Here is a 21,634-nt window from a genome sequence, read left to right as displayed (position 1 = left end):
CACTATGCCCAAAACACAGGGGTGTCTATTTCAGGATGAGGTATCCACCCTGGAGAATATACAAACCACCTACATGCTATGTGTGGATGAGTTGGGATTTTAATGGAGGACTGTCTGCTTTTGGATGGTGACATAACATCTTTTCTCCTAGGAGCCAAGCAGGTATGTTAGCTCATCCAAGCAGTCAGAAAGTAGTGCTGTGCTGGAAAGCCATGTGAGGCCCTCTGACTCAGCTCCTGGGGTTTCCATGAGAAGCATATGTGAAACAGTGGGACAAAGCTGGTGACTTCATTCTCCCCAGGACCCCATAGTAATGTGGGGATAGGGAGTCCCTGGAATTTGCAGGTCTTTGTTGAAGGGCTTGAGGTCAAACAGTCTCAAAACCAGTGCTGGAGTCTATAATGTGACACACTTCACAACAGTCCTGATCTTCAGGCACTGCTGAGAAGCTACATCTTGGAAAAGTAAAGTTAGTTTCCTAAAGCAGGTACCCACAGCCCCAGGCTGTAGTCGAAGGTCATGTCACATGTGCAGGGCAAGAACAAGTGTGCCTTTTTTCACCACAGTGGCAGTGTGAATTGGAAAACGTGGGCAAAAAGGCAGAGCTTGGCAGACTCTCAGTCACCAGTTGTGGGACTGAGTGGGAGAGCTGCCTCCTCTGACACCCTGGCTAGTAGTAGAAACTGGCATTTTCTTCCCATGTTCCTTCCTCCTGTTCTTGCCTTTGGGGAATGCACAGGTTCAGTACTTTCAGCAGCAGCTTTTGCATCCAGGCCTTTGTATTTAACATCTGTACCAAAGCAACTAGTTGGTCTCTGACATACAGGGAGTCAAGGCCTTCACAAGGAACACCTTTCACAGACTTTGTTGGCCATGCATTATGCTTCCTGAGGAACATGGCTGGCATCCCGGTGTTTGCAGGCTGTCCTCACACAGCCCCTGTTTGAAGTCTGTACTGCTCCCAGTACAGGGTTCTCTTAAACTCTTCACTCTCACCACAAGTGATTGCATCTGGCTCCAGGGGTTTGCAAGTGGAGGAGTGTGATCTGACAGTGGCCGGACCCTCTGACATGTAAAGGTCCTGCTACAAAATCAAGTGTGCATAGGGCTGCTGTGAGCAGCAGATAGGGTGCAGTGATACTCTCTCCAGAATGCTCTTCTGGGGAGGAGAACACTGTGGGTGGTTAGAGGCAGTGGGATGAGGCAGCTTCATGCTGCTACCCAGTGCAAAGACCAAAGGCAGATTGCATTGCCCACGGTGAAGGGACATGTACCTCTCCAAGACAGGAGAGCGACCAAGAAAGGCATGACCTCAAGGAGAAGCCAGTGGCAACAGATGGGAATGTGGCTCAACCTTACGTGAAAAACACCTACGAGACATCACCTCCAATCATTCATAGGAGAAAAAGCCCAAGCAACAAAATAAGAAAAGCATGAGGGTGTGGGTATTAAGCTATGAGCTCTTGGATAACTATATCCTCCTAGGACGAGATGAAATAACCTCAAGTTGCACCAGGGGAGGTTTAGATTGGATATTAGGAAAAATTTCTTTACTGAAAGGTTTGTCAGGCATTGGAACAGGCTGCCCAGGGAAGTGGTGGTGTCACCATCCCTGGAGGTATTAAAAAAACGTGTACACAAGGCACTTCAGGACATGGTTTCATGGGCATAGAGGTGTTGGGTTGATGGTTGGGCTCGATCATCTTAAGGGTCTTTTCCAGCCTAAACAATTCTGTGATTCTATGATTCTGTGATCTATGATTGGCTTCACAACACTGGCCTGGATGCATCTCCATCCTGATGGGCAAACAAATGCTCACCAGGCATTGGTGGATGTTTGTTCATCCTTCGTTATTCAAGTCTATTTTTGTATCTCTCCCCAGCATTTCACCTTGACTCTGGGCCATCCCCTCTGATTCCCATCTTCCTCCTGAGGGTGCTTTGTTAAAGGTATTGAGATGAAGTACTTGAACTTCAGGTATCTCTTCAAAGTTGATGTTACCATGGCAACATTTATTCCAACTTTTTAATGAGACCCTGAAATACAAAGTCTGTCCAGCGACACTTACTCAATATTGCCAAGGCAACCTTGGGTTTTCCTCAAACTGTCTGGTTTTGTGGGACTTCAACCATACAATGCATCTAAGCTAAGTTTTAGTTAATCAGCTGAAGGTGTGGGCAGATGGCTGTTTCAGCAATGGAAAGGACTGCCTGCTGCAGTCGTAGACTGAGCATACAAGCACTTAAAAGCCTCATCAATTCCTTTTGAAACTCTTGATCAAAATCCCATGCGGAAACCAATGCCTTTGCTAACAAAACTTTCCAAGTCTCCATGCCAATGTCTTCATGTCTCTTGAACATATCCCTCCTTGTATTCAGGCACAAAAACAGCGTTTAAAAAAAAAAAAAAAAAAGAAAGAAATTAATGAAAGTAGCTCCTTATGGCCTTTGGTGACCTCTGAGAGTTACCTGTTCAATTTGGGACTTTTCTGATCAGTGTCTTGCAATAAATCAATAGCTGATTCAACTCCCAGTTTTGTGGCTCTGTGGGAGGGCAAGGATTGATGATACATGTCAGTCATCTGTTAACAAGGGCTTTGCTACGGAGATGACGTGTTACCATATGATGTGACTATGGAACCAGGAAGGGCTTTGGTTTTTTTGTCCATGTGCTATGACCCAGGTAATTATGTGGCTGAAGGCAGTTATATTTTATCTAGGTGTTGGCCTGGAAAGGGAGAATCTGCTGACAGGCAGTGGTGCAAAAGGCAGGCAGACGTACATACATTGTAAGCTTTGGATTGAGAACAAGGAAAAGAAAACCAAACTAAAGCATTCAGATGTCACAACATGTGCACTGGAACAAACCAGACTAACTCTGTCACTCTCCATGGGTCAAAGGTGGCTGTGGGAATAAGCAGATATCTAGGGCAGAGGATTAACTGGGGTCAGGCTGGAGATAGAAGGGGTAGAAATTGACCCAGATAAAGTCAGGAAGGATTTAGAGGACAACTGTTGCACTAGTTAGTGACCACAGAATTAGCTTTTCCAGCATTTTTGAATACCAGAAGCAAACTGATTTGTCTGAGCTGAACATCTGCAGCCCAGGGGAACTGCCAGAAGACTGCTGGAAAAGCATCTCTGGGGGCTAGTCATCTCCAGCCTCACCTGGGATCTTAGAATGGCTGCTTTGGTTGCTTTGTTGCAGGGAGAGCCAGGAGCTGAGACCCTGCCAAACGTGGAGGGAAGGTCATCCCCAAGGCTGACAGTGCCAAGTGAGATAGAAACCTTGCATAGGAAAAGCAGTGTGATCGATTGTTCGTGTTTTCTCCTGGGAGGAAAGGCATCCTCACAACTAACCTTAAATCTCTCTGCACAAACCAATGACACACAGTGAGGGAACTGCCTCCAGCACTGCCCAAGCTCTAGAATTAGCTTTTACTTAGGCAAAGCAGTACCGGCCAGTGACCTCCTGGGGCACAGTAAGGCACACACACTCTCATGGTTGTCTGTAACTATCTTTGTAACAGACAACTACAGTCCCTCCTGTGCCCAGGTATCTTAGAGATGCACACAGTCTACAGGTCATAGTGAAGACAGCAGGAGCTGTGATTCCTCTGCAGCTCTGGAAAGGCAAAGCAACCAGCCAAATCCAAAGGCCAAACTATTTCCTCACAGGATACATGGCTCAGTAAACGACCACACCTGCAAAGATGGAAGGCTCCATAAACACCTCTGCCCTTAAAAGACTCTTGCTCTAACAGGGGATGAATTCAGACTCTAGATTCCCACAGCTCTCACCTCTTGGGCAGCCCCAGCAGTCACTCTTCCCCTGGCCAGGCTCCTCTGGGTCCTCCTCTAGAAGGGGCTTAGCAAGAGAGCTACACCTGGACAAATGCCTGCCCAGTGTAAAGTGAGCTTTGCTGCTCCTGCAAACCAGGCACTTCCAGCAACTCAAATCCTTGTCTGGAAAACTTTCTGTTCCACCCTGCGATAAGAAGGACCAACCCATGAGGCTGGATCTGTTGATCAGTGCTGAATATGGTAATAACGTTTTCTGTGTTTTGCTGTCCATAAAGCCAAACACCCTTTGAAAGCTCAACAGCCTGAAGTCAAGGATGAGAATAGACTCTGAATGGCCATCAAAACATCCTGAAGTGGCATTTTTTTTCCCCCAAGCTGAGAGAGACGTAAGCAGCCCAAAGCCCTGGTTAGACATTGTGCTCCTGCTGACTGCTGTTATCAAAAGGCAAGACAAGTCCATGCAGGGCATGGTTACACTGTAGATAAACCTGTGAGAACTCTAATAGACAAGCTTTCCTTGACTGCAAAACAAATCTGAGAAGCAGGACAAACATGGTAAGGACAGTAGCCCTGTGAAAAGGAGGCAAAGCATACCCAAAGTAATAAATTTAACACTACCTGAAATACATGGCTGATGAATTGTTTGCAGTTAAAGCTGATTATCAAGGTCATTAGCATCTCACTTTGAACAAGGAGCTCACAGAGGTGTGACAGAGGAGCAGGTAAGGGCAACAGACTGTTTTGTGAAATACAGGAGTCAGCCCTAGATGTCTTCCTTTGCATTCTGTCAAGTATAAACTTACTATGCCATATAAAAAGGACTTTCCTCATAAATCCAGAGCCACACATAAAAGGCTCCTGACAGGAGGCATCTCCACATGTAGGAAACCCATAGGGCACCCACATCTACACTGTACTTTAGTGCATCTCCCTGTGGCTCTCAGCCAACAAAAAGAGGAAGGCCCCCTCCCGCCCTTCCCTATAGGGTGCAATGTAGATGGGGAAAGACTTTGCAAGGAGGACATGTGCAGCTTACAAGTATAAAGCAAATATTGATTGGCTAGCAACATAAAATATTGCTAAGATTTAATGAGCAATTCAGATGAACATCATGCTCACCATCCCTAGAAGACATCTGAGGAGTCACTGGTGGCCAGGAAGGCATCAGTCAGATGGGGGAGAGCTGGCCACTGAGGATTCCTGGGCCACAGCCTCTGTGTTGCTGGGTTGCTTTCATTTCCCAGGTCAGTTGACACAGATAACTCTGATGACCCGATCAATTACCAGCTCTGTTTTTTCTTACTTTAGGATTTTATACCTTTCCCAGTTGGTGTTTAGCCCTTTGAATCCTTCAGCATCTAAAAAACATGTCTCAACAAGCTTAGTCCTGCGTGTGATTTTTCTTTTCTTATTTTTCTGTGGACTTTCTTACAACTGCTTTAGCGATTGCAACCAAGGGAACAAAGTGAGTTGCAGATGGACAGGGTCTCTTGAGGCGGGTTGTAGATTGCACAAAGAGAGGCACATATTTGCTGCCACACTTTGGGGACCAGCAGAGAGGTGAAAGGGAAATGTATGAACAGTATAACATGATATAAAATCCCAGCTGATTTTTGTGTGGCATCTCCCAGCAGCAGAAGCTGTTTAGGCAGGTCTCAAGGGGACTCAAGAGGAGCAGAAGGGGAGGTAGTGCAATAGACATTTTTGCGTGGAAGGCTATGACAAAGGCCTCTTTCATGCCTTAAGTTTGGTTTTCCTGGGACTGGGAGCCTGGCTGTAGAGGATAACTCTGCCCACAGTGCCAAAACAACCAGGAATCCTCCCGATCACTGATGTCTCCTTTTCTAGGTTGGGGTGTTTCTGCAGCTCCAACAACCCAAGTGAGAGAAGAGAGGACATCATGACACAGACAAGGTTCATGCTGAGGGTTCAGCAGTACCAGTGGTCCAGTATCCTGTGTGCTGGGGAATTAGTAATTAGGAGGCTTCTCCATGCAATTCTGCTTCATGAGTTAGCCGGAGAGTCTGCAGTTCCTGCATGGGACAAAAGAGAAGTAAACCCAGAGGCCTCACAGAAGAAAGCACACACCTAGTGATGCAGCTCAGTGTGAGATGATGCAGTTTGCTTTTGAGCAGCTCACATCTTTTCTGATGTGTCTGTGGTAGATTCTTTGCATATATACTGTGAGGCTAGCTCTGGAGGGGAGGAGGGGAGGAACAAGAGCATGAACTTAACTGGAGGTGAGCAGACTGGTGTTTGAATAAGGCAGTTTTGGCTTTGCTGCCTTGTTAGCCAATAAGTACTGCAAAAAAATAGTGTAATTTAGGATCAGAGTGAATCAAAAAGCCCAGGCTACTTCAGGACTGTGGTTTAACTTGTGGTATTGGAGACCAGGCTTTTTGGATGCCAATGAACAGTACAAGTGGCATGGACTCATGTGGAGCAGGAGAGGTGGTAGTCAGATAGACATTTGGCATGGAGGAAAATGGCCAGCACATGCTAACTCGTCTTCTACATTGAGGACATATCCAGGGAGGGCCTGCATGCCCAGGATACATTGTAAGGTTTAAATGCCTGCCACAGCAGTTGCAAGTGCAACATTCCTACTCCAAACACTGCAGACAACCATATGTGCTTCTTAGGGCATGAACACACACAGAGACACATAGCTAGGTAGCTCAGCCTTCCAGAGGAGCTAGTTATCATCAGGAGCCTGGGAAGTAACTTGATCAGGAGACAGCCTGAGCCTGGACCCATGGGTAGGCAGTGGAGATTCTCCTTAGAAATTTGCTAAGCTGTCGTGGCTTCAGCCCAGCCGGTAACAAAGGACCACGCAGCCGCTCGCTCAGTCCTCCTGCCCCCCTCCGGTGGGATGGGGAGGAGACGGTGGAGAGAAAAGAAAAAAAACCTGGAACCTCGAGGGTTGAGATAAAGGCAGTTTACTGGGACAACACAAAAAAAAATTACAACAACAACAACGGTACTAATGAAAGAGTATACAAAAAGAGTGATGCACAGTGCAACTGCTCACCACCCGGAACCCGACGCTCCACCACTCTCCCACCGAAAGAAAGTCGAGAGAGCTCCCCCCAGCCCGCTCCCCATTTATATACTGAGCATGATGTCACATGGTATGGAATAGCTCCTTGGCTAGTTCAGGTCAGCTGCCCCGGCTATGCCCCCCACCTCCCAGGTTCCTGTAAAAATTAACTCTATCCCAGCTGAACCCAGGACATAAGCCAACACATCATCTTGTGTCTTGGTGAAGCTCCCTGTCTGGCTGTTCTTACAGCATAATTGCCATGAGTGTTTGCATCCTGTTGGTGCCTCCATGTTCCCATACTTCTGTGTTGTGGTTTGATCACTGCAGTCCAGCAATGATGGGCTGCAGCTCGCAGGGTTTGCTGCAGAGTTTCATGGCAGCTTTGATGCTAAAACATCAGACCTCTGTCCTTCAGAGATGTCTTTATCTTCTCTGTAATGTAGCTAATCTTTGGTCTCTGCATGAGTGCTATGTTTCCCCTTGTCTGTGGAAGAATGCAAAGAAAACAATCAAACAAAAATTTTGCCTCTAATTAAAGAAGAGAGGTGTTTCAGAGGCCCAAATCATAGTTTATTTCAACTTATCTGTAGGAACAGGAGTCAAGTCAATGCACCATAGTGTGGCAATCCAGGACAAAACAGGTTGAAGGTATTCCACTTTTTGCTGTGGACAAGTGAGTCACCTGGGCCAGGCCAAAGCTGTGCCTTCCAACATGTGCCCAAGAGAGCTGAGCTGAATCAGAGAAGGAAAGTGTTTCTTCCTGGTATGCCTCTTGGCCAAGAATGTGGCTGCATTAGTCAGGCCTGCCCCCAGCTACAGTATCAAAAGCAAGCTTCAGGATGCACCTCAGTCAAAGCTAGGTGCTCTCTGGAGAGGTAAGAGTTGAACACAGGTGATGCTCTGAGGAAGAAGAAACACCTCCCCACGGTGTGGAGACAGCCGGGCATACAGTGAGCCAGCCCCACTGAGTACCTCAGCCACAGCTCCTGGGAAGTGCAGGGCATGCCTGTGGTGGTATCTGGAGCTGTGCCAGGCAGGGGTGTGGATCTGAGTATCTGCACCACAGTAAATCTGCAGCCCTGCTTCTCCATCCTCTCTGTGGCAGTAACACCATAGGGTCCTGCACCTGCAGGCTAACTGCAGCATGCTGGGCACCCTGTGGCTGCTTAAAGCACTTGGAGACCAGCTAGGTGAGGGCTTCTTTGTTTCTGTTGTAAGTCAAAGCTTCTTCCCTGTGGCCTCAGCATGCAGGTGTTTGAACCTACAGACTCCTGCTCTGTGTAGGCACCACATGAGCTCCCTCTCAGGCAGCATTTGTGTCCTTTTGCCATGTGCTAGCATTTGCCCACAGCCATTCCTTCCCTTTCAGCCAGAGCTAAGCTACATAATGCCGACACTCCAGAGGAACAGCACTGGCAGCACCATTTCACCATTGTTCTGCAGTGGCAGCAAATACAACATAAAATCTCTCCAACTACTGCATGCTGTGTGGTACTGGAAATCATCTTGTTTTGACCAACTAGCTAGAAGAAAAAACTTGTGCTTTTGGTAAGATGTCTGTGCCCAGCAAAATAAGAGTGATTATCTATTATGTTCACTTTTGTTGTTGATCAGTTATGATAAATGCAGGAGGTCTGTAGGTTTAAAAGATAGATGAGAGTCTGGGCCATATAACATAGTTCAGTGGTTTTGCACTGAGCTCACAATCTACTCCATAGTTTGTGTTTATTTACCCCAAGAGTCTGGGTTTTCTAAAAGAAACAGAAACTCTTCCATCTGTAATCAAACTGTACTTTGAGTCTCATCTCTTTTTCTCTTCTCTTCCCTTTTCTTCCTGCTTTTGTTGAAAGGACGAGAAGAATCAAGTGTTGATCACAAATGCTTGGCTGCAGATGGTGAGTAACCTGTGTCAAGAAAAAAAAATCTTTTCTAATAGCAAACTACTGAATGTGATTTCTTAGCTGAAAAGCAAGACTCCTGTCTTTTAACTTGTCTATAATGTGAAACAAGCAGGCATTTTGAGCCCTTTGAAATTTCTCTAGTGCTCCTTTTAACATTGAAAATGAAACACAGGAGACTACATTAATTCTCTGAGCAGACCTGTTGACCTTTGAAGGGTGACAACAACTGTGTTGTTAGGCCAGTGGATGTAGGGACCTAGTAACAGCCAAAAGTTAGGGTCTTACTGTAGCTGAAGGAGAGATTCTTCAATGGGTTCAAGGTCCTCACCAAGGCCAGTGGTGGGGGTTGTTGTGAAGGAGCCAGACACCCAGTAAGATCTGGGCTCCCCTGCACTCATGGCTTCTGGGAAAATCCCCACCTCTGTCTGAAACAATGAGCCAGGGGTGCCCCTGTGGAAGGCAGGGCACAAAGAACCCCTGCACTTGCCCCCAAACACAGAAGTGATGCAGCTATGCTGGACCATGTGGAGACTACTTGGTCTGGGTGGTGTGGTAGCCAGGGACTGCAAGCAGCCCTATGCTGCAGTGCTGCTGCTGGCAGTGCCCACGCATGTCAGTGGGAACATTGCCTTCCCTTGTGCTTTACAAACCTCATCCATAAACCTTCCTCCTCCTTCTTCTGCAACCTGCTCCAGCTGAGGAGTGACTTGCACTGGTCATGCAGGATAAGCAAGACTGATCTTCACTGAGGGCTTTGGGGGAGGGACTTTCCTGTCAGGTCTGCTGCTTACTGCATACAGCAAGAGATACAGTGTTTTCTTACAGTGTGTAAACCGATCTCTTTAATGACTTGTGCTTAGTAAAGATGCAGCTCTGCAGGGAAGAAGCTGTGGGAGACTTGAATGATTGAACCAATTCTGCTTTGATTTTAGCAGCCAAACACTACCTCATGTTAATGGGTGCAGCTGAACGGGCTGTTTCTTCCTCAGCTACCTGCTAGGATTTGCAGCAGAAATTAGTTGTTTTCTACTGCAAAAACTAACCCAGACCAACCTATAGGACTACAGGATTGTTAGGACAGAGCCTGTGGGTGTCCTGTCCCTTGCAGAGGGGTTATTCAGTTATAGCACCGATAACTGTTTCCCTTGCAGCCCACCCACAGAGCTTTGCTCTAAGTCACCAGGTTCAGCACAAAAGCTGTGCCTGCACCTTTCTTGAATTAATTATTTGTGTTGAGGTGGAGGAGAGGGAATCAGAAGCAACCCCTTGGGATATTCAAGTTCACTTGCCTGCCTCTCATAGCAAGGTGGTTATTAAAAGAATCACCCAAGCTTTGTAACAGATTAAATTGTTTCCACCAAACAGGGACTCTCAGACCGTGGTCCACATACCACTGATGATACCCAAGTCATTCAAACCACCTCAGCTTAGAACCAGCATGCCTCATGGAGGTGCCTACTGCCAGTGTTTCTGCCAGCCCACCAGAAAAGGTTTGGGATGCCTGGCTTCAGGCCACAAGGTGAAGAGATTAGACACTAAATTAAAATACAGCTCACAGCATTCAGTCATCACACTCTGGATCCCTCAGTATATATGCCAACCTTTCTTAATAATTAAAGCTGAGCATTAAACTATTATCATACTTCTGTTATTGCTACTGGCAAAATCCATTCTGCTCCCATAATATTGCAGACAACTTAGAAGACTTTTACCAGCTCATATAATCTGATGTGTGTATTTGCCAACAGTACTGGGTTGACGTTTACTTGTCTTGGGATCAGTATGAATATCCAGGGGTGCAGAACTTGCGATTTCCAGCCAACCAGATTTGGGTACCAGACATTCTTCTGTATAACAGGTAAGCAAGATGTGCAACAGCCGGTGGGAGCCTAGAACTAGAGCATTAGGTGCTGGAAATCAGCCACACTTCACTGATATTATGGGGCTTTTGCCATCTGGGGATTTGGCTCTTACTCTTGAAACAGTAACAATAAAAGCAAACAAGTGCCAGCTAATAGATTTTTCTACTAGCCAATCTAAGTCTCCCTTGCTGTAGTTCTGCAGATGCCTTCTTATCATTTCCCAGTGAATGCAGAGAGAAAACAATCCATATTCTCCTTATAATTACCATGACTCTCCTGGAAGATGATCATCATGTCTCTGCCATAGTGTTCCTGCCTGAACTAAACAGATTTTCTTCTCGCTTTCCTCATCACTCATATTTTATAAACCTCTTCATCATTCCTTTTCCCATCTGAACACTCTTTAATCTGTTTTTCCTCCTCCAGAGCTGAATCCAGCTCTCTAGCCAGCACTTCTGCAGTGTTGAATGGAGTGGAAGCTATTTAGACAGATGTTTCCTTAATGCTTTCCAGGAGGAGGGGATTTTTGGTTTGCTCTGACTAACACCTTAGCCTTGGACTTATTTTTTGATCTATCACAAACTCCAGACAATGTACTTCAGCCTTGCTGTCTTACTAGATTTTCACTGATCTGTCTTTCACTGACATTTTTAAGGGTAATACTTTCTAATAATCTAGATTGAATTTCATTCTGTTGGTTTCCCCAGTGCCCCAAGATCCATTTTCCATTCTAAGCCCTCACTAGAAGATATCTGAAGGAGTCTTGGAGTGACCAGGATTGTTTAAGTGTTCTTCTTTACCTCAGCTTTACTCCTCACAGTCTCTTTATTCCTTTTCAGTCTCTAAAAAGGAGGCTTATAGCCTGGGCTATATTACTGTACCTTGTTCATAAGAACATGATGTGGCAAATGCTTTCTGAAGTTCAGATACCTCACCTGCCTCCTCTTACTCAGTTAGTCAGTAAGAAAATTAGATTGATTTTATGCCGTTGGCCCTTGACAAATCTATGCCAGCTGTTTCCACCTCATTATCTTTGAAGTTAGGTTGATGTGTCTATAATTTCACCTTTACAAAAAACACAACAGAATTCTCTTTGATCTTCCCTAATTCACCAAGCCCTTCACAGTCCTCTATGAGCTCTCAGGGATAATTGTTAATGCTTCAGAGAGTATTTCAGCTGGTACCTTCAGTTCTCACGAGTAAATTTCATCAGCCCTGCCAACTGGAATCTGTCTTATCTACACTTCTTTAACCTGTTCCTCCCTTATTCTGCCCTGGTCTTCTGCCACTGTGTGAGAATTAACTGTGGTGAGCCACAGTTTGTGAAGAGTGAAGCACAGAGGGTGCAGGATACTGCAGTTCTCTGCACCCTGTTGTTTCCTTTCTGTCCACAGCAAGTAATGGATCTACCTGGTCCTTCGTCTTTTCCTTGTTTCCTTGCATTTATAAAAACCCTTCTTGCTGCCTTTTATGTCCTTTGACAGTTAATACTCAATCTGCACTTAGCCTTCTCAGTTTTTTCCCCTTTGTTTTGTGCTGGGGACAATACTAAGGACTGAGGACTCAGACCTGAGTAAAGAACAAGTCACAGGAAGAGCGGAGGTTCTGAATTTTCCACATCTAGTTGTGAGACAGGGTGTGTAAGATGGTGTAGTCGTGCAACACAGACCTGCACATAGCTGTGACAGGCAAGGCTCTACAGCATCAGCCAGGGGAACCCTCCATAGTTAATCTCTTCCCAAGAGACCCTCTGGAGCAAGACCCCAGGCCTGCTCCCTTGAAGAATTCTTGTCCTCACCCAGCTCATTACTCCCTTATTTTTCTCGGAATTGCTGGAATCTTAAAGACATTCTCTTTTCTTGATCCCTTTCAACTAGTTTCTGCTCACAGAGTCTCAATGAATCTCCTCCTACAAGCCCTAAATCTAAAAGAACTTCTCCCCAGTGCCTTCCTCCATTGCTTGAAGCAAACCCTTGGCCCCTCTGCATTCTAAGAGACTGCAGAATTGTTGCCTCAGGCCACCATTACTCTTACAACAGATATCTGGGTAACAGATATCTTGATTTACACTGTGACCTGCTTGATTCTGACAGCAGCCCCAGAAAAGCCTCATTGTCCTGACTGTCCGGTCTTTGGGTACAGCTACTGTGATGCTTTTGCTCCTTTCACCTCTGCCTTTGCTCTGAGACATCCAACAGCTCTGCCTCTCACTTCTTTGAGGAGATTGCAGCGTGCAGCCAGCATGCCTAGGTGCAGGCCAACAGTGTCTATGAGAAGCCAAGATAGTGATTGAGGGTGGACTCTTCATCCAGGTGTAGGGCCTTAACTCAGACATTCTGTGCATTAAATTCAGCCAAAAGATTATTTTTATGTTGACAGTTACTACATCTTACCTCAAACATCAGTTTGCTTTTTCTTTGTTTTGTTTATACTGTGTTATAGTGCGGATGAAAGATTTGATGCGACATTTCACACAAATGTGCTGGTGAATTACTCTGGATCCTGCCAATATATTCCTCCAGGTAGGGCACAGAGAGCATTTGTTTGCTTTAAGTCAAATAAGTACAAGCAGTTTTCGTTCATGAATGAAATCAAGGTGTTTAGAACCAGTCTGTGGAAATTTTGCAAGCTGTGTAACTATGGGACAGACTCACTGAAATAATTAAGTCCATTATTAGTGGCGTACTTCCACTTCACAAATCAGTAAATCAGTCTCCTGAGCAGTTTGCTTAGAACATTCAGAGGCCCAGCTGAGGTGTCGTCTAAAACAAGGTGGTGTGCATCCTCACATCACATTTCATGTGCAATCCAATTAGCTCTTTCTTGAGAGTAGAGAGGCGTGTGACCACAGGAGAATCCAAGAGCAGCACTCCCTCTGCAGTGAAGTCCTCCCTGCCAGGCTGAGGCTACAGCTCCAGGTGAAAGGACAAACTGAGTCCGGTCCCAGCCAGCCAGACCCAAGTCTCAGCCTGCTTTCCAGCTGTATTGCTGCTTCAGTGCCTGTAGGGCCAGCAGCCAGGACCTATCAGTAAATACCCATGCTATCTCCACAGGTGCTCACTGTGGTGGACAAGAAATGCCCAAACTTTTTGCCATAGCTGCTGGCAGACTTACCCCAAGCATGTCCACACAGCCCACCAGGGAACAAATGGGTCTCCCCTGATAGCTGGTCCTCTGTTGATCCCTATCCCTGAGACCACTTAAAGCATCCCTGTGGTTGACCCATGGGTAATGTTGCTCTCCAGGGAGCAACATGAGAAAGGAATAAAATTGGCATGTACCAGAGCAGAGCCTTCTCCATCCCTCCAAGTAGGGAGGTGATGCAGAGGGTACCTATATGGGCAGATCTGGTGTCCTGCTCATCTCTTGGTGATCTACAAACTCCATAGTCAATTGGTTACTCAAGAACCCAAGGAAAGAGTAAAGAGAGAAAAAGTGATAACAGAAATCTCTTCTGTAAAGCACAAGAAATCCTTTGTTACAGGGATTTAACTGCTACCAAACTACTTTGCAAAATTTTAGAAGGAAAAAGTTGATAATCAGGCTACTGACTGGCAACAAGGGCTCACAGAAGCAGCTAGATTAATCAAGACACTGGAAAGCATGAAAAAGTGGAAAAGATGGTGTTTCCAAAGCTTCATGAAAGTTTTATTTCCCATGACTCTGGAGAGCAGGCTGTACTCACTGCTGCTCTCCATTAGAGAAAAAAGATAGGTGGAGGAGGAGAGAGAAAGGACAAGAAGGGGACAGCTGTCTGCTGTTAAGGAAAGGAGCAGAGCCAGGATTAAGGAAAAACTGGGAGAAAAGCCTCCATGTAGCCCATCCAAAAATGGCCATGATGGTGGCAGTCAGACATCCCTGAATGTAAAGGGACAGATTAAGGGAACCCAGCCACCCCAGAGAAGCAGTGTTTGTGCAGGGACATGGTCTTGCACACATGGTTATGCCACAATGCCCTCAGCCTTCACAGCAGCAGGCAAAGACAGTAACCAAGGATCTCTGTTTTGGGGATATTATCTTCAAAACGCATAGCTCAAGAACTTACTGCAAAACACCAAACTCTGCTCAGTTAGGTGACTCAGAGCTGGGATTCACATTAGCTGGTGTTTTAGGGAGCACACAGAAACAATTACTGCAAACAGGTAGTCTAAGTGCAGTATTGGAGATAATTTTCCAGTGAAGCAGAAGCTGCCTCTCCTTCACATAGTGCTTCCGAACTGGACAGCATGCAGTGAGCTGGTGAGGTAAGGTGAAGGCTGCAAAGCCGAAGGCCCATGGGAATAAGGGTTTGCGGGGATGACCTGTACGCTTCACCACCAGCTGCCAGTGATGCAGGCTGCGCAGGTCATCTTCCCCACTCTCCAAGCCCTCCATGCTGCTGGACAGCTGGGGAAGCCCCACAGCCACAGCTATGGCCCCAAGAAAAAAAGGTTTGGAGCATCCATTAGATTGTTTTTTTTCTTTTCTCAGCTGAATAACAAAAAAGAGGAAATAATTAGTTTGCAATAATATACAAGTATTAATCTCTTAAACTGCTGAAAATCTCACATGAAATAATGATAGCGGACTAGACACATCCAGAGTAAAATTCAAGGCCCAGGTTAACATACAGAAGATAATGGCCAGCACCATGCAAGGTTTAGCATAATAATGTATTTTCAAGGGTTTGTGGGTCTAATGCAGGGCCTGACAAAGAACTCCTTTCAAAGAGCTTGTCACAGTACCTCCAGCCACAGTGCATGGACATCTATGTACTCTACATCCTGTCAGGCCCTGCAGCACTGCCTGTGATCTGGTGGGGCCAGCCAGCACTAGGAGACAGGCTGGGCTGCTCCTGGGTGGCCAGACTGTCCTGGGCAACCTACCTCAAGGATGCAGTGAAAGAGAGAAGGATCTTCACTGGTGCCCCAGGAAGGGAAGTTATTCCACTCATGGCAACATGTTCCACCTGCACCACTTGTTTGGTTACCCCATGACTACATCACACAGAGTTTTGGAGAAGAAAGTTGCTCACAATTGATTGGACAGATAAGGGTAGAGGTGAATGGCACCCTGCAAATGCTTGATTCTGACTGTTTTCTCTCCATAGGCATTTTGAAGAGTACATGTTACATTGACGTCCGCTGGTTCCCCTTTGATGTGCAGAAGTGTGATTTGAAGTTTGGCTCCTGGACTCACAGTGGCTGGTTGATTGACCTGCAGATGCTTGAGGCTGATATTTCCAACTACATCTCAAATGGAGAATGGGATTTAGTGGGTAAATCATCTGGCCTAAAAATTTTCACTAGTCTAATTTTCAAAGGCAAACCCCAAAAATATAGAAAATGATCAATCCCACTGGGACATGAAATACAGAAATTAAAAGTTTCTATGTAAGAAGCAGAAAAAAACCCCAACCTCACAGCTCAGAGACAACCTTTCAGCCGCACTCATTGAACTGTGTCTGAAAACACTGTGTTCTGAAGCAATTGTCTGCAACTGTGCACATAAAAGAAATCTACTGGTCCCAAAGCATCCGAGCAGTTTGTCAGTACTAAACTTGGATGTGTCTCATGTAGGTGCACGGAACACTACTGTCACATCTACTCTAACACATCAGGCCAAAATTGATCAGTGTAAAACCCACTATTTCAGCAAAACTGGAATGAGCTTTTCAGAGATGAATCTCTCTCACCCAGAAAACCATCAAACTGTCTACCAGTTCATAATAACTGTGAATAACTGCAGTTCAGTATGTCTCTCTTCTCTTCTGTGCTTTGGAAGATACCTGTATTTTTAAAAGATAAATCTATGTCCAGAACTAGTTATTCAGAGTGAGATTTTGTGAGTTATTTTGAACTCATTTATGTAGCTGTAAGTCAGAAGCAATGCTATGTAAATTGATAGAGCTTAGACCACCCTAAGGAGAGCTTGCAGAAGAGACATTTCATCTTCTGGTCTGGATATGCAGAAAAGGAAATAACTGTCACTAACCAACTGCATGCAGTAGTTTTATCATTCAGGGCATCTGAGAAATAATACAGTAAGAAACGTAATGGTTCATGAGAATCTGAAGGACTCCATAGGGAAGTCCTCCTAAAGTCCATCTATTTCAGAGCACTACTGACAGTGCTCCTTTACAGTGGTTATTTCTGTCCAATAACTTTTCATATCTGGTTAAGAGACTGGCCTGTGGTTTATCTGTCATCAACCATGACCAGGGGTGGACAAAACAGGCCCTTATCTAGGCCATACAGCAAAAGCTTTAAGTAACACCTCAGGCAAGCTGTGGCCATATCCTTAATGGAGACTTTGCCACGCTTCTGCCAAAACATACATATTGTCGCATCTGTCATGTGCACAGAAAAAAAACAGAGGTGAGCAATGGTGGCCTGCAAGATACAAGGTGCTGAGTTCTTCCAGCTCCCCTGACATGTCCTGTGCTGCTGCAGTCCCTGCCATGCAGTATCTCAGACAGTCTACTGCAGCTGGGTCACCATGGCCAACCCTGCAGTACAGCTATATTGGACTACTATGTCTCTTAACCTTCAGATATGACAGGCTTTAAGCTTAACTTGACACCCCTTTTTAAAATTAAGCCACATCCTCTTTGTTTTTCCTGACAAAAAAAAAATCAAATATGTATAAGAGAATGATAGAAAAGTAAGAACTGGTGATACTTGTCACACAGATCTTCTGCATGGGCTAGAGAACATGATGTCAGCTTTTTGTCACCATTCCCTGGATGCAGGAAGGCAGAATGTATTTTTTACTGAGTTAATCTTTGGCCACTGCTTGCAAATCTTTTCTTATTGAGGTTCAGATGCTCCAAACAGTCTTGATCTGGCTCAGATGAGCTTCCTTGGCTAAGCCAGGTTCTAATGACTCAGACGGCATGAAAATAAACCCTAGAAAACACAGAAGGTGAACTAGGAACAGCAGACATCTTGCACTGTCGCCTCAGACATTGCTGAAGACACTGACACACTAAAGTTACCTTGGCTCATTTAACCCTGTAGTGATGTATTTCAGCTTTCAAACAACATTGAACTGAAGCATATTGTCCTTGTCCCCTTTATTCATCCATGTGTGCATTATTGGCCACAAGTGTCAGAAAATTACTTTTGCCTGGTAACTGATTTGGGGGTGTCTTTTCTCCCTTATCAATTGCCACAGTACACTTCAAAGCGCTCTTCAACAAACAATGTGTGGCGGAGGTGCCACACATTGTCTCATAAATTTTTAGTTCTTGGCCCATTCTGAGGGGTCACCCAGGAGTCCTGCACCTCTCCCCACTGCTCTGATCTTCCTCTCTGCAGGTGTCCCAGGAAAGAGGAATGAGATGTACTATGAATGCTGTAAAGAACCATACCCAGATGTGACGTACACCATCACCATGCGCCGACGCACCCTCTACTATGGCTTGAACTTACTTATTCCCTGCGTTCTCATATCTGGCTTGGCACTGCTTGTTTTCCTTTTGCCAGCTGATTCAGGGGAGAAGATTTCTTTAGGTAAGTGCTAAAGAATTAATTTCTTTTGTAAGCACTTCCTATAAAATGGAAAATAAATATCTCATGGCACTTGATAAATAAAGATTTCCCTGGAGGAGCAATAGAAGCACTTGTTTGGTTGCAGAAGCCAGGGTAACAGCTTTCTGTATGGCATTCACATAACCTGTGCTAAATACTTCTCAAATCTTTTGGATTTTACCCTGGGATGAGGTAGAACTTGTTGCTGGCACAGGCAGCAGTGAGAGTACTCTGTCATCCCTGTTGTTCTGTTCTTTAGTATGTCTCAATGCATTTCACAGCTGATTAACTCTGTTTTTCAGATAGGACTTACTAAGACATAGAGAGTGAAGGGCTGTAGGCAGCAGCAGCTGGGCATTGGATTTTCACCTTCCAAGTTCAGCTCCCAAACCACCAAGCCATGAGTCCCCCCCGAACGCAAAGCAGTAACAGCCAAGGAAGGGCTAAATGAGGTTTACCATTTTGTGTGTCAATAGAGACAGGAAGGGTGTTTCCAAGAGAAGACAGGGGAGAGTTGGAAATACACAAGGCTGGCCCAGATGAGACCCTAAGAGTTAATTGTGCACCATTCCAAACAGGATAGAGACCTTTAAATCATATGAAGTGCCCTCAGTGTTAGTAGAACAATCAGGAATCTGAGCAGCCTGTCTTACAAGAAGTAAAACACAGGCTATGGGGGATACAAATGCTGTCTATGAAAGATAGGATGGAGACAAGGAAAAGCGTTATTTAAGCTGAAGTACGATGTTAACACAAAAATAGGAGATAATGCTCCTGTATCAATCTTATGATTTCTCAGTACCAGGGCAGTTAGGTTTAGCAACAGTCTTTCCAGATAGAACAAAGAGATTCTTAAAAACAGACTACAGCTCTTTACGGGGTGTTATATAATATGCAATAACCAAAAACTAGACTCATGTCTGTGCAAATCTCTCCTAGCACTTAATAACCATCTGGGCTTTGTTTGCGCTATGTTTTGGAAAAGCAATGTAGTTTACCAGTTCTGCAAGCTTCATTTCACTCGGCAGGAAAGATTTCTCCATTAATTTAAGAGGAGCAAAGGTTTGGGTGTAATTGAGAAAAGTGAAAAGACAGCAGATAAAGTTGCATCTGAAAATACTCTCCCGTTGTGGAAGTTCTCATCTGCACTGACAGACATGAAGTCATGGGTTTGGCTTAGCCATAGATTAGGACAAGGTTATATTTAACAGCAAAGACATCAGAGGAGCAGCTGCAGAGTTCATGCTCCTTATCCTTCCCCTCCATGTTCACTCCCTGCAGGTATCACTGTCCTGCTTTCCCTGACTGTATTCATGCTGCTTGTGGCTGAGATCATGCCTGCAACTTCTGACTCAGTCCCACTAATAGGTAAGTTGATTTTCTCTGCTCTGTGCACAATATATGATGATTCTCAAGAGTTGTCCAAAGCCTATTTGAGAACTGACTCTTTTTGTTACTATAGTTTTGCATTTCAGTAATGTCAGGAATAAATCTCTGTCTGGGCTTTACTGTTTGCATGTATGAAAAGAACCTACATGAGGGATACAAAAAGGCTCTGGAAATATCAGTTATCTGGTAACTGCAAGGACTGAGGGGACACAAAACCAACACACGGCATGGAGGTTTGGGTAGGCAAAGCACAAAGCCAACACCACCAGTGCACAGGCATGAGTGGGAGACTGGGATAGACAGAGCCCTGGCTCTAGATTCATTGAACCTGTCCATAAAGTCCCTTCAACAGCACTTTGGATGAAGCTGTGTGCACAGAGAGCTTTTGAAGATCTCGGTGTTGCTGGCTGGAGAAAATTCATGTTTTATTCTTCCGCATCACCCACCCTCCCTGCTGTTATGCATCTGTTCCCTGCCTGCCACCTTCTACTCTTCTCTCTACCCCAAGAGCAACACAGGATACTACAGTCAAAATTCAGATATATCACTGGAGCATTTTTAACATGTGCTGAAAACTATGGGACAGATTATCATGTTGGGAACATGGGCCAGACAGGCATTGTTACATCCTCTCTTCTCACAGGACCATCCCTTTACCTTGATCTCATGGGCCCTCAGTTTCTCAACTGTAAACTGGAGAAAACATTATTCCCTGACCTTATAGCAGGGTAGAGAAAATAAATCTGTTCTGGTTTACAAAATAAAGAAGTATGAACACCACAGGAAAACTCAGAACCTGTTTAATTACCATCTCCTGAGCTAAGGTCTATCTTTGCATACAAGTCATGACTGACGTACACATTCCAGACAGTAGAAACAAACAAACTATTCAACGATATATTTAGGTGCTGATGGAAGGTACACCTCACCATTGTATAATTAAAGCCTCACACAAGTTATATCATGAATAGGACAAAAGAGCTTTTACTTAGACAACCTCATTATCTCACTTCAAGGATTAAAACATCAGACATAACTCTGGGGAAGGAGGGTGACTATGCAACACTAAGGGCAGCAACTCCCATAAGCAAGAGTTTCTGAAAGCCTCCAAATAACTTCATCATCTTATTGAAAGTCAGCAGGACTCTTGCCTCTGAGTCACACAGGAGCTTCCAGAAAACTAACAAAAACCTCTCCCTGAACATATACTTAGGACTCCACAGAGGCAGATACAATTTTAAGAGAAACTTCGTGTGTAGGAAGGAGGCACAAACCATCTTGGACCAGTCTTCACACAATTTTGCTCTGTGTAATACATAAAAAAAGCCATTTGGAATTAGTGAAGGAATGCACTTGCCTATGCCCAGTCCACTAGCTTTAAGCAGACCAGTTTCTACTGATTCAGTCCCCTATCATAGAAGGTAAGATCTGTAACAGGAAAAGCTATTGATAGTTATGTATTATTACAGATTTTTGATGCTGTAATAACAGATTAATTTCTACTTATCACAGCATCGCTATGTGAACATCACATGTCAAGAGAGGGTGAAGGGTGGTGGTGTTGGAGAACCCTTGTATCAAGTCCCCCTTCTCCACGTGAATATTGCCTCAACTATTAGAACCTCTCACATCTTTTCACTCTTTTTGAATCACAAAGTGAAGGAGATAATAAGGGACTCTTTTCTCATGAGTATGCCTCATTAACAGCATGTGTTGCCAGTTTTTTCCTAATGTCCAAATAATTAGAGCATATCAAATGTATTAGAAATGCACCTCTCAAAGTTGTCATGTAGGTTAAACACAGTCTGTTTCTTTCATCTGTTCATTAGACAAATTTTATATTGTGAAAAACTGTAAAAGAATAGTATTTGCACATGGATGCTTTGTAACACCCTGGAGACTGACTTCAGGTATCCAGATGATGGATGTCTAAACCAATCCTGTGGCTACTGTCATCTGATGCTTCCCTATTGCAGCCCAAAAGCAAACTGAATCTTGATACACTGAGGTGCACTGAGGCTGCATGCTTTGAAACTCAACCATTCCCATCCAATGGAATCTCCTGTTTCATAGCGTCACAAGATAGTTCATGTTGGAAAGGACCTCAGGAAGTAGAAGACTGTG

The 21,634-nt window shown here is 44.9% G+C and overlaps 1 protein-coding gene across 4 annotated transcripts in view; it reads left to right on the top strand.

Moving 5' to 3' along the window:
• The window catches only part of LOC104322348 (neuronal acetylcholine receptor subunit alpha-7), a 66,534-nt gene that overhangs the window by 26,606 nt on the left and 18,294 nt on the right, over positions 1-21,634 (top strand). For 2 of the 4 annotated variants that reach the window (XM_069776583.1, XM_009925485.2), the window contains 6 exons: positions 8,698-8,742; positions 10,497-10,606; positions 13,053-13,132; positions 15,700-15,867; positions 17,909-18,103; positions 19,403-19,489. In XM_069776583.1, coding sequence (XP_069632684.1) covers positions 8,698-8,742; positions 10,497-10,606; positions 13,053-13,132; positions 15,700-15,867; positions 17,909-18,103; positions 19,403-19,489 — 685 coding nt within the window. Of the gene's footprint in view, positions 1-8,697; positions 8,743-10,496; positions 10,607-13,052; positions 13,133-15,699; positions 15,868-17,908; positions 18,104-19,402; positions 19,490-21,634 lie in introns of those variants that run through there. The other 2 variants (XM_069776584.1, XM_069776585.1) reach the window with 2 other exon arrangements.

Source organism: Haliaeetus albicilla, chromosome Z (genome assembly GCF_947461875.1).
Source record: "Haliaeetus albicilla chromosome Z, bHalAlb1.1, whole genome shotgun sequence".
Classification (NCBI taxonomy): Eukaryota; Metazoa; Chordata; class Aves; order Accipitriformes; family Accipitridae; genus Haliaeetus; species Haliaeetus albicilla.
The sequence above is the reverse complement of the archived record's forward strand: the minus strand, read 5'-3'. Positions and strand labels throughout refer to the sequence as shown.